At 37.1% G+C, this 12,423-nt stretch overlaps 1 protein-coding gene across 2 annotated transcripts; it reads left to right on the top strand.

Annotated features, from left to right (window-relative positions):
• Positions 1 to 1,400: 1,400 nt before the first annotated feature.
• Positions 1,401 to 11,076, top strand: tmem135 (transmembrane protein 135). Of its 2 annotated transcripts, none has more exons than XM_037747780.1 (15): positions 1,401 to 1,646; positions 2,347 to 2,474; positions 3,193 to 3,285; positions 3,505 to 3,538; positions 3,638 to 3,703; positions 4,123 to 4,169; positions 4,285 to 4,326; positions 4,424 to 4,600; positions 5,542 to 5,611; positions 5,722 to 5,889; positions 6,196 to 6,259; positions 6,375 to 6,451; positions 7,922 to 8,020; positions 8,127 to 8,194; positions 8,324 to 11,076. In XM_037747780.1, exons 1-15 carry the CDS (start codon positions 1,509 to 1,511, stop codon positions 8,457 to 8,459), a joined length of 1,407 nt encoding a protein of 468 aa, XP_037603708.1. In that variant the 5' UTR covers positions 1,401 to 1,508; the 3' UTR covers positions 8,460 to 11,076. The 2 variants fall into 2 exon arrangements, with proteins under 2 accessions (XP_037603708.1, XP_037603709.1); XM_037747781.1 differs by lacking the exon at positions 1,401 to 1,646 and adding an exon at positions 1,861 to 1,978.
• Positions 11,077 to 12,423: the final 1,347 nt, after the last annotated feature.

Below are 12,423 nucleotides of genomic sequence, written 5' to 3'. Positions count from 1 at the left end.
TTTCTTTTGTCTTGTAGCACCATCATGCCCCCTGAAATCCAAGTCCAGAGAAAGAACACATTGTTCCACAAGATAACATGTGCTTTAATGTATTCTCAGTCCGGCCCCAGCCCGGTGCCATACTATGGGAGGGAAACCTCTGGAAATTCGATGCCTGCTGGCTGATTTTGATATTATATACATTTCATGAGAGTCATGATTTGCATCTGTAAGATCTATGCCATTCCCAAGTATGTTTGTGGCTCTGTAATGTTTGTGCTGTTACTTTATGTTAAAGTCTAACATAATATGCAAAATGTAGTGTGTATAGGCCTATCTCCACAACACTAAACCACCAAACACTGGCAAAATAATCATGCTAGGGTGAATATTCACATTCATGCCACAGTTGAGCACTAACAGGACCAAGCACACTTTTTTTTTACATTGATGGTTAACATCTTGTATCAGATTAAGCCTAATCTGATTCCAGATTTAGTTGAGGATTTAGGCAGATTTACGTATTTAGCTGAAGTTCTATCCACGGTGAGCAGGTGGGGAATTGAACCTGTGATGTTGGCAGATTTGCAGCAAAGAACAAACCTCTTACATTTTGTTGCACAGTTACCAATCTTTTTCATATTCTGGTTTTAATGAATAATGTGCCTCTAGGTCTTGTAATTCTCAGATATTGGAAGAGTAAAAACATTTTGAAGGCTGAATCTAGGGTTCAAGTAAATATTTATGAATTCAATTTAATGGATTTAAGTAATGATTAGTGATAATTTAATCAATGAACGCACAGAGCTGTATGGCCATTCTACATTCATTCATAATTTAGTATTCAAAATTATCCATACATTCATAATTTAAAATTATATGATAGAGATGATTAAGTGATTAAGCAAATTAATAAGTAATTGTCATTACTATTTTACTCTTACTTAATGCTATGCTTAGCTTCATTTTATTTTCTTCATTTTTTAAGATAAATCTATTTTTTTTAATTGTCTCTCTATTATTATTCCATTGTATTTTATTTTTTATGATATGATATGATATGATGACCTTAACCATGTCTGCAATAAAAACAGTAAAACATATTTTGAAAAAAAAAAGCTGAAAGATTATTATGGGATTTTTGCCCGATGATGCCAAAATATTCTGCCTACTGCATAATATTATATATTAATAAAATAATATAATATTAATAAAAAAGATTTAAAAAAAAAATTAATCAGTGTTGAGTCACACAAAATCACTAAGAAAATCTGAAGAGTTTTACGAGGGCCTCATTGTAAAATCACTGGATGCGGACAACAATTGATCTTTAATAATTAACTACTGATTCATAATGTAGCCCCATTTATTGAGCAGGATAGTTCAGTCCAGTCACTGACAGCGGCGTGCGCGTGCACATCTCTTTTGCGTAACCGCGCTCCCCATCACAGTGAACGCACACGTCATCGCGTTACCGCCTCCCTGGCTGCTGTTGGGTTGTTAGGTTATTGGTACAGTCTGGTACAGACATGGCCGCTCTCAGTAAAATACCGCACAGTTGCTACGAGATCGGTCATACATGGGACCCGTCATGTGTGCAGTCTGCTGTGGACGTAGCCAGGGGCGCTCTGGAGGTCTCCTTCAAAATATACGCCCCTCTTTACCTGGTAAGTTTGTCTGTTTTTGACCTGCAAATATTTGAGACTCTGAAGCTAAAGTTAGCTAGGTAGTTAGCTACCCAAGTAAGGACTATGGAAGGAAGCAGAGACACGGGTCTTGGGGTATGGAGTCCAGCGCATGCGCAGTGTAACTCAAGCTGCGTGACCATTGGCTCAATTTCGACGAGTACATGCCAGATTCTACTGCGCATGTGCTATAACCCCCGGTGGTATGACTCGTTGATGACGCGTGACCTTACCTCCTTTTCATAGGCCTTGTGCCCAAGTAAAGGCTAACTAAGGTTCCCAGAAAACGTCGTAAAAATTAAACTGGCACGTCGGTAGGTTACAATCCAGGGACTAAGTCCAAGTTCTTGCAGGTTCACAATGTCAGTGAAAGGTTGTACAAACGTAGCATGGCACACTCCCGAGTAACCGGCTAACTAACAGTAACGTTAGTCAACTAAAAACAACCATTTGAGAAGTTCATGCAGTTCAGAGGAAACTCGTTTGACCAGATGTTTGTGCACTGCACCGTTAAGCCCTCTTCAAAAGGCTACTGTACAAGCCATTATCAGCTCCAACGAGAAAGTTTAACACAACATTTCTTAAGTTTTCTCAACTCTCATGCAATGATTTGACAACCAAATGTGAACAGATAAAGTCACAAAAAGTGACTGCCACTCAACTCCATGTGACGTTATTGCAGATAGCAGCAGTTCTAAGGAGAAGGAAGAAGGATTACTATATGAAGAAGATCGTCCCAGAGATCCTGTGGTCTACCTCTTTCCTCACTGCCAATGGAGGTCTCTACATTGTTTTCTTTTGCATTCTCCGGTTAGTAGACACACACACAGATACACACTGTCAATCACACAGCTCAGTTGAAATAAAGATGCAAGAGTTGGAAGAGAAGGTAATTTGATGCATCTGGGGATCAGTGTTTTAATGGTTTTATTCCTTATTATCTCAGGGTCTGTTGCTTAAATGTGCCCTGTGGAATTGAGATAAGATAAGCCTTTATTAATCCCCAGAGGTGAATGACAGGTGCTGCAGTATCACAAAACAAAGGTTATGTTTACATGTTCAGGGTCATTCACAGAAACATAGAGGACAGAACCTGCAAAAATAAATAAATAAATGAATGAATAAATAAATGACTCGATAATTAAATAAATGTGTCATTAATTGTTTCAAAATATTAGAAATAAATGTTGTGATAAAATAATGTATTGATAAAATGTGACATAAATTATTGATATTTCTGTTTTAATTTGCTTCTTTATTTTCTTATCTTTAATTCTCATATTTATTTATTTACTTTTTATTTATTTTTTCCCTTTTATTTATTTATGTATTTATTTTCTATTAATTTCTTTTTTATTTATAAATTTTTTTTAAAAAAATTAAAAATTTGATTTAATATTTCCCCTTTGATTACAAAAGGAAAAGAAAGATTTGACCAAAACATTGCTTCTTTAAAGATAATCGGTTCCGACTGTGTCCTTGAGTCCGCTTTCAAAAAAGAAATAACACTGTATATTTCTAACTTTAGGAAACTGTTGGGAGGGTTCAACTCCTGGTCTGCCGGCTTTGGCTCGGCACTGCCTGCCTCCTATATTGCCATCCTCCTGGAGCGCAAGAGCAGGTGAGATTCCTGTCTGTTTATTTTCACTAGATTTTTCTTGGTTCTCCTACTCTCTGAAAGTTTTTTTCATGTTTTGAACTAAAACACATTTGCCAAGTACAACTCAATTAAGTTGTTGGATGCATCTCAAGTATCAGGTGTGGAACAGATGTGGCCTTGTGAATATTGATCCTGTGTTTACTGAGAATCTATATGTCTCTCCCTTTCTCCCCCTGCCAGGAGAGGGCTGCTGACAATATACATGGCAAATCTTGTAAGACTCTCTGTTCATTTGAATATTATTTATAACACATAAAGAGATTTACCTCCTTTGCCACAAAATTTATATGTGACCGTGTCATCTTGTTGTCAGGCCACTGAGACTTTGTTCCGCATGGCAGTGACACGAGGCATCGTCAAACCCATCAGACACGGCGAGGTAAGATGACAGGGAGGTTTGGGTGAGCTGAGAGTGAAAGGAACTAAATAATGGGGCTTGGGGGGCTAAATAATATATAATGCATAAAACCCCAAAATATCATTTCTACTGTCGGGGGCCACCCGATGTTGTGTCCTCAGTTTTCTTTCACATATTGCCAATCTCAAATCCGTTTGTCTGTTTCAAAGGGTGAAGACAGATGAATATGCATGTGTCAGTAAAGAATATAAAGTAACTCGGTATGAGTTGTCAAATGTGTATACATAAACTTGATAGTAGTTTGTGTCCCTTGAAGATTAAATGTATATCATTATATCTGAAGAGTTTCATAACAGATTTGGCCAGATTGTATCATGATTATGATGATTACGTTTCACCTTTTATCCTGATGCCCTCTTTCTGTCTGTGTTTTCCATTAGGTGCTCTTGTTCTGCATAACTGCATCGCTCTACATGTTCTTCTTCAGGTCAGAGCAGCACAGTGGACAGATTCTTACAGCGAAACATTGGTCAATTAATTATGACTACCCTTCAAATATTAAAAACAAGAGTTTGAGTGAAAGTTTGTGCTTTCTGCTGCAGGAGTAAAGATGGTCTCAAAGGCTTTGCGTTCTCTGCATTAAAGTAAGTTGTCCCTGTTCCCACTGATGCCTCGATTTAGATCGACTGATGTGTTACTTGGTAAAGCTTACAGAGGTAGTGTGTGCATTTTCTGTGACAGGTTCATCATCGGGAAAGAAGAGATTCCAACTCACTCCATCATGGCAGAACAGACCTACACAAGGCCACTTGAGAGGACGGCTGCTGTAGAGACCGAGGATGCACAGGTGTCAGCAGAAAGGCCCGACTCCAGGAGGAAAACTCTGTTGGCCTACACCAGGGAACTGATAGAATCAATGTGAGAGAATACACCAGTGTACAACTTTGGCAGCTATTTTAGATTTAGTCTTAGTCTTTAAACAAAAATCCTTATTAGTTTTAGTCACAGTTTACTATTTTTTATCCTCCATATTTTCAGTTTAGTTTTAGTAGACATCAACTCAAACTGTTTTAGTCACAGAAAAGTCATTTGATTTTAGTCAAAATGTTTTCTCTCTTAATTTTGTCATCTTTTTTTTATCATTTAATCTTAGTCCTGTTTTGTCATCAGATTATATTGAACTTTTGTGTCATTTTAGTCAAACTTAATTCACATAATATCTTCTCATTATCTGATGAAAAACACAGGTTAAATGATTAAGAATGCAGCTTAGCAGTTAGTTTGAGTCCTCCGGACTGCGCTCATTAATGATGCGCGGATCGAGCCGCACCCACCGGTCTGTTATGAGAGCCAATCAGCACCACCCAACATGTAAAAATATGAGTTACTCAATTACCTGACCCACAAACCGCCAACTTTATGCATTATAGTAGCACAATTGTCAGGATTGAGGTGCGAGACCAGAAGGACTGAGACAGACTGAGCGCCGCTGCCGCAGCGCGTATGTTTGAGACAGAGAGAGAGTGACCGAGAGAGAGAGGAAGAGAAGGTGTAAGGTGACAAAAATAAAGAGAGATTTTGGTAACGATTTATGTTTTTAAACTGCATTTTGGTATTTTTCCGTCAACGATATTGCATGTTTGATATCGTCACCATTAGTGCTTAATGACGTCTGTGCCGTCTTGTCATCGTCTCAACTTAGTCATGGGAAAAAAGGTTGTTGAAAGACATATTTCGTCGTAGTTTTTGTTAACGAAATTAACACTGGAATACACACCTTTACACACGGACACAAAGATTTGTGAAGAGTGCCCAGTATTGACTCTTTATTTTTATTTTTTTATTTTTACATATTCTAGATGCAAAAAGGGTCCAAGACACAGATGTTGTAAACATTACCAAGACAACTGCATTTCCTACTGTGTGAAAGTAAGATGCTTTTGTTATGAAGATGGATTTATCACACTCAAATTCTATATTATCTAATGATGATAATAATACAGTATTAAATACTTTTTTCCTTTTCTTTCATTGTCCAGGGTTTTGTCAGGATGTTCAGTGTCGGCTACCTGATTCAGTGTTGTCTTAAAGTGCCTTCAGTGTTCAGGCACATGTTTACTAAACCATCACGGCTCCCATCCCTGTTCTACAACAAGGAGAACTTCCAGCTAGGGGCCTTTCTAGGATCTTTCGTCAGTATCTACAAGGTACATTTCATATTTGCTGTTTTTTTTTTCTATTACATCTCTGTTGTTAATTTTTTTTCTTGCTGTACTATTTTCTTTTTTCTTCCATTCTTGCTTTTAAGTTGGCAAAAATAATTGTGTCTGCCACCTCCTTAGAGACATTTGATTTGTAATCTCAGATTTCTGTCACTAATTTGTCCTCACATTATTGGTATTATGTTTACTAACATTTCCCATATTAATTTTTCCTATGTTGGTATGTCTTGTGTTGTCATGTGAGTATTATATTGTGTGTGTTTTTTAAAAATGTGTTTCTCTTTCACTCAGGGAACAAGCTGCTTGCTGCGCTGGCTGCGCAACATCGATGACGAACTCCATGCACTGATAGCCGGTGAGAAAGGATTGTGTAGAGCAATCCTTTTTTGAATTGTCTCAGCTGATGTCATGTCATGTCTCAGCTGATTTAATCTGTTGACAATTGTCTCTTTCTCTTTCTGTCTTTCAAGGCTTCCTGGCTGGCATGTCGATGTTCTTCTACAAAAGCACGACAATATCCATGTATCTCTTCTCTAAGCTGGTGGAGGTAAAAGAAAATCTCAGAAACAAGTGATATTAATAGATAATAGATAGGGAATAGAATAATACTAATTGATAGTAAAAAGAAAATTATGTCCAGAAAATATACACACCAACATTAATCTCTCAACTCAAGAATAGAGAAACCGTATTTACTGAATATCATAAAAAATAGAATTCACCTCTTAAAGCTGAAGTAGGCGAGATTGGAGCAAACATAATTTTAAAAAGTTATTTTTATAAAACAGCCGCTATATCGTGACAGTACATGAAACTGGTAACCTGAAAAAAATCATGTGCCTCTGTGTCCCCCGGTGTCCTCCGGTGCTCCTAACGGCATCTGCAAGATTTCACAGACCAGAGGAAAACAACCAGTTAGAGCTGATCTGAGGTCTGCTGAGGGCCGGCTGTCAATCACTTGCGAACTCCGACCAAACGATCAAATTAGGCAGCGCTGATCAAATATGAATCAATATTATGTTACGTTAACGCCTATTTCTCTCCTCAAATGTTTTCAGAATCATCTTGTAGTGTACAGTTTAGCCGTAAAATGAGAAAGTTTGTGACGCAGTGAAATCTGGTGAAGGAACGCCAAGTTTTGGTCACATGACCGGAGCACAGCCAATAGGAACGCTCTCGTAATGAAATGACCTGTGATTGGTTAAAGTCTCCCGTCACGGGCTAGATTTTTTAAAGCCTGAAAACAGAGCCATGATGAGGTGCAGAAGTCTAGTTTTCTCTCAGAACATTTGAATTACAATATGCTGAAAGGTTATTATGGAATTTTTGCCAAACGATGCCAAAAATATACTGCCTACTGCCACTTTAAATAATATATAAACGTGCATTAATATTAGGGCTGTCAATCGATCGAAAAAATTCAATTGCGATTAATTGCATGATTGATCACACATTTTTTATCTGTTCAAAATGTACCTTAAAGGGAGATTTGTCAAGTATTTAATACTCTTATTAACATGGGAGTGGGCAAATGTGAGCTTTATGCAAATGTATGTATATATTAACTATTGGAAATCAATTAACAACACAAAACAATGAAAAATATTGCCAAGAAACCCTCACAGGTACTGCATTTAGCATAAAGAAATAGGCTCAAATCAATACCTGGGAAACTCAAGCTCACCAGGCAACAACAGCTGTCAGTGTGCTGACTTGACTATGACTTGCCCCAAACTGCATGTTATTATCATAAAGTGGGCATGTCTGTAAAGGGGAGACTCATGGATACCCATGGAACACATTTTATTTATATGCATTAACTGTCAATGTGGCTGACTTTATTGACACTAGAGGCTTGTAGAAACGTTATGAACATGGTAGTAGTTCCTAAGTTAGCATAATGCCAGAGCAACTATAATAGAAAGTAGGCTTGCATGTCATTATTCGTGTCTGCTTATCGGAAATGTATCTGTATCTGTTTATCATTAACAGCACATTTAATAATCTCTGTCTTTAGACCCTGTACTTCAAGGGCATTGAGGCCGGACGGTTCCCTTACTTTCCTCATGCGGACACGGTCATATATGCCATCTCCACCGCTATCTGTTTCCAAGCTGTAAGTGACACACACACACAAAATGCCTACTGGCATAAATATGCTTCACACGCACTTTTTTTTTGCCGAGTAAGGAAATAATGTACAACTCATTACTGTTACACAGGCTGTGATGGAAGTACAGAACCTCCGACCCTCATACTGGAAGTTCCTGCTGCGTTTAACGAAGGGCAGGTATGAATCTATGGTGTTTGCTCTGTCAGCTGTCAAACAATGTTTGAACAATTTAATCAAATTCTGTCTTTTTAGATTGTCCGATTGTTTCTGTCAATGTTAGATATTATTTTCTGTCTCCTCTCCCAGGTTTGCTCTGATGAACCGACAGTTGCTAGATGTGTTCGGGACTCAAGCCTCCAGGGACTTTAAAGGCTTTGTGCCCAAACTGGACCCTCGTTTTACCACGGTGCTTCCACCAGGAGCCGACATCACACTTGGCTGACTTGGGACCAGGATGTGGGCGGGTCTTTCAGGGTTACCTCAACAGGAAATGGACAGTTTTGGCTGTTATTTCTGAGTAACTTAAGGATTTTTTTTTTTTTTTTTAAAAGCGTTTATAACAGCTCAGAGGTGGTGATGTCGTGTTATGAGATGGGATAGGCTTTGGAGGATGTAAGAGCCTAAAGCAGGGGCGCAATGAGTGTCAAGTGTGGTGCTACACAACAAGCACATTTACTAATTGGGATTGTATGAAAACAGGTAACTGGTAAAATAAATGAAACATTTATAGAAGTATTTTTAAGTCCTAATGAAAGCCTTAACAGTACAAGATAAATACTACTAATAAGAAAACCATCTATTTGCATTTGGCAGGGTGACATTAACCTGTTCTGTAAGGTATAGTAGTGAGGTAGATGACCTTATAGGGTCAGTTCACCCAAATCTCGAATAAACAAAAATCAGTTTATTGGAACATTTTAAAAAATTCATTTTGGCTGGAACAACATTCCTTTTATCCTTTCAATCATAACGTTTCTTCATTTTAAAAGTTAACTGTAGGTTTGTACTAGCTGAACTTCGGTTATTTGCATGGTTGCGTTCACGCCAGAGTGTGAAGCCCATTAATTTTTTTCAAATCGGCACTGTGATACCTGATTTTGTCTCTGATTTAAGAGGAGAAAGTTTGTGATCACTACTCCCTGATAATTTCTGAAAGTGTACTTTATCAATGGGTGCAACTGATGTAATTATGTAGCCTTATCAAATATTTTATTCTATAGCAGACGATGGGAGATGTATTTAGATTGTGATCTATGATGTGAAACACAGAGGTGGAAAGTCACCATTTTTAACTAGTTACTGAAATTGATTTTGTTACTGTTGATTTTTAAATGCAATTGGGTTTTCCCAAAATCTCATTAGTGTGTTTTTAACTACACTTGACAATAATTATTGGAATGGAGTGAGTCACCACCTTTATAGTTAATTTGTTACAGGAAGCAGCAAGGACCATGGCAACTTTGGAAATTACTTCTGTGGAGAAGATGTTGAAAAATGAACAAAATGGTTTGGTAATATAGCAGTTTACAAGACTAATATACAGTTTATTAAGTGGTAAAAATACCAATAATTTCATATTGAAGACACGTGAACTGGGAGTAATTATAGCTAAGGAAACATTGTTTACTAGTAAATCGCACTGAGACTAATATGATTAATTACACACAATAAACCAGGTTATTGGATGAAATCATGTCGAGCACTAAAATTATTATTTAAAAACCTGCATTTACAGTTTGCCAGCAATCACATTTCTCCCGTTTTGTATATTGGTATTTTAAGTGTTTTAAAAATACAATTAAATAAAAATCAATTTATTTTATATAGCGTCAAATCATAACAGAAGTTATCTCAAGATGTTTTTCATATAGGGCAGGTCTAGACCGTACTCTATAATGAAAACATGAAGTCATACATTAAGCTACAGCTTGAAGAGGTTAGTTGGTCAGAGGTTGATGGTGCAGTTTTTCCATATTGTGTGCATATTTCTAAATTTTACTAATGGCCTGCTTTTAACTGCAAACTTACTAATTTAGACTTAATCATTTTAGTTTCAGATTTGGTCTGACTATAATTATTTTGGTTACATTGATGTACAGCTACAAATAACGATCTTTCCATTACTCCCACCGCCCTGCTGACACAGCAGTACTTCCCCAGTCCTCAAAGTCTGGCACATGATGGCAGATACTTAGTGTCTCTTCCACCTCTGGTTTACAGTAAAATGCATACAGTATGTACCCTCCATGTAGTGCAGAAACAATTTCAATGTCACGAGAAAGGGTTTGATCAGAGAACGGGCTTCTAAGTTTAGAAACAGACTTTAATTTACAAATGCATTACATGAGCCAAGACTCTGTACCGTGATGAATTGCAATGCTAGGGAGACTAAATTTACAGATCCATATAATTCAATGTCTGATTTTAATGACGATTTGTAAATTATTCAAAGTTCTGAACCACAAAATATATTGTGTACACAGATTTCAAAAAGTCATTACCATAGTCAACCTGATCCATTTTTTAAATTTCGTTTTCTGGAATCGTTTGGGTTAGAAAAGACTGATCTATATGACTGAATATTTAATATTTAATAATACAGGCCAACCCCAGAATTATTTGGATCACATGAGCTCATAAAATATGGTGATGGCTTTTTGCATTTTAATTAATATCCCCTGCCAGTTCCAAGGTGAACCCTGCTGATTAAACTGCACATTGATTGAAACCTTGTTTACTGAGGAATTTGGTGCCACATTAAAGCCTGAAGGCGACAAATAATCTGTTTCTGTGAGTAAAAAGCACACAGCTCAATACGCTTATGTTTTCGAGTTTTGTTGCTGAGAGATGAGGATATCTGCCAAAATGATATTTTGAGTTTTAAATATTTCATGTTCTCTGAAAAGTATGCATTACATCTTTTAGTAAGTGATGAGTACTCCCAGTGGTTCTGCAGTTAATGAAATAATGGGAACGGTACTATTGCATTTCACACCATTCATCATAACTTCATTCTAGATGTGAAATAATTATATAATTAAACTATCTTTTTGTTGACATCTCATGTTTCTGGTAGTTAGTTGAACTGTTTATCTTTTTCAATTCCTCACAACCCAGCTTTAGACACACCTGACCTCCATAACAGAAGCCATGATTGTAAACAGTGTACAGTGCAAAATTCATGTTTACACTAATGTAGAGGTGTTTAAAAAAATAGTAATATATTAACTAAATCTATCGTATGGAATTATAATACAACTCTCAGCAAATGTTTTTTTTTTTCAATTTATGCTAAAAGGGTGTATATTAAAAATATTTTTGAATCCAAAAAAAGTCTGTTTTCTGTGCTGAGTTTGATTACATCTTATCTGTAACGAAAATTATTCAGTGAAGTTCATCATGAAGATCATTACCAAAAAGCAAACCTTCCTCTGTTTTTGGTTGTGAAAAGTCAAAATTGTCAGGCCTCACTTGATCATGAAATTAAACATTAAAAAAATGGAAAATAGCTGTAGGTGAACTACTATACAACAGCTGGAGTACTCTGCATATGCAGGTCACACTAGACATTTCTTCACTTTTTGGGGAACCATTGATTTGTAGTCAGGGTTCGTGCTGTAAATCTAAACTCTGTACTAACCCAATGTAGTTTTATGATATATTCATGGGTCCCACAGTATGATTCCTCTTCACTGTGATTTGATGCTTGTATATTTTGACCACTGTGAATTTGTGTCGTCATCCTGTGCGGCTTCCGTACACACGTGACAAATGGAACAGGAAGTGAATTTTATTGTCAAGTGACTTTTATTGTGAAATGTTCAGTTGTGTAACTAAACGAGTGGACGGCGGATCAACTCGGTTGTTTTACCGTAGCGTTGCTAACGGGCCGACTCAACGCGTAAATCAGTCTCATGTCGTCCCTTGCAATTTGGTTATTGACAGAAAGTAAGTTAAAATAAAGATAAGAACAATGAAGACTAAAGATAGCCACTAGGCTTTATTTTGTAGTGATGGGAATTACGGCTCTTTTTAGTGAGCCAGATCATTTGGTTCAGCTCACCAAGAAGAGCCGGCTCTTTCGGCTCCCAAACGGCTCTTCATTTTACCACTTCTGCCATTTTATAATTCAACCAAATTTAGCGAAGTTTTGACCTATGATTAGTATGTGTGGACATATATCACTTACATTATTCAATATAATTATACCAAACCATATAATTTCCAGAATACCATAATTTTACATGCTGCTATGTTTCCAACTGTTTCTCATCTTGTCTGATATTCGGGCACCGCACTCCTCTCTCTCTTTCTCTCCTCCTCTCCCTCCTGCTCTGTACCTGTAGACCCGCCCCTCCCTGCTTGATGGTATGATCCTTGTCTGTCGTCACCTGATTGGTCGCACG

This window comes from Sebastes umbrosus, chromosome 17 (genome assembly GCF_015220745.1).
Source record: "Sebastes umbrosus isolate fSebUmb1 chromosome 17, fSebUmb1.pri, whole genome shotgun sequence".
Classification (NCBI taxonomy): domain Eukaryota; kingdom Metazoa; phylum Chordata; class Actinopteri; order Perciformes; family Sebastidae; genus Sebastes; species Sebastes umbrosus.
This window is presented reverse-complemented; position numbering and strand designations above follow the sequence as displayed.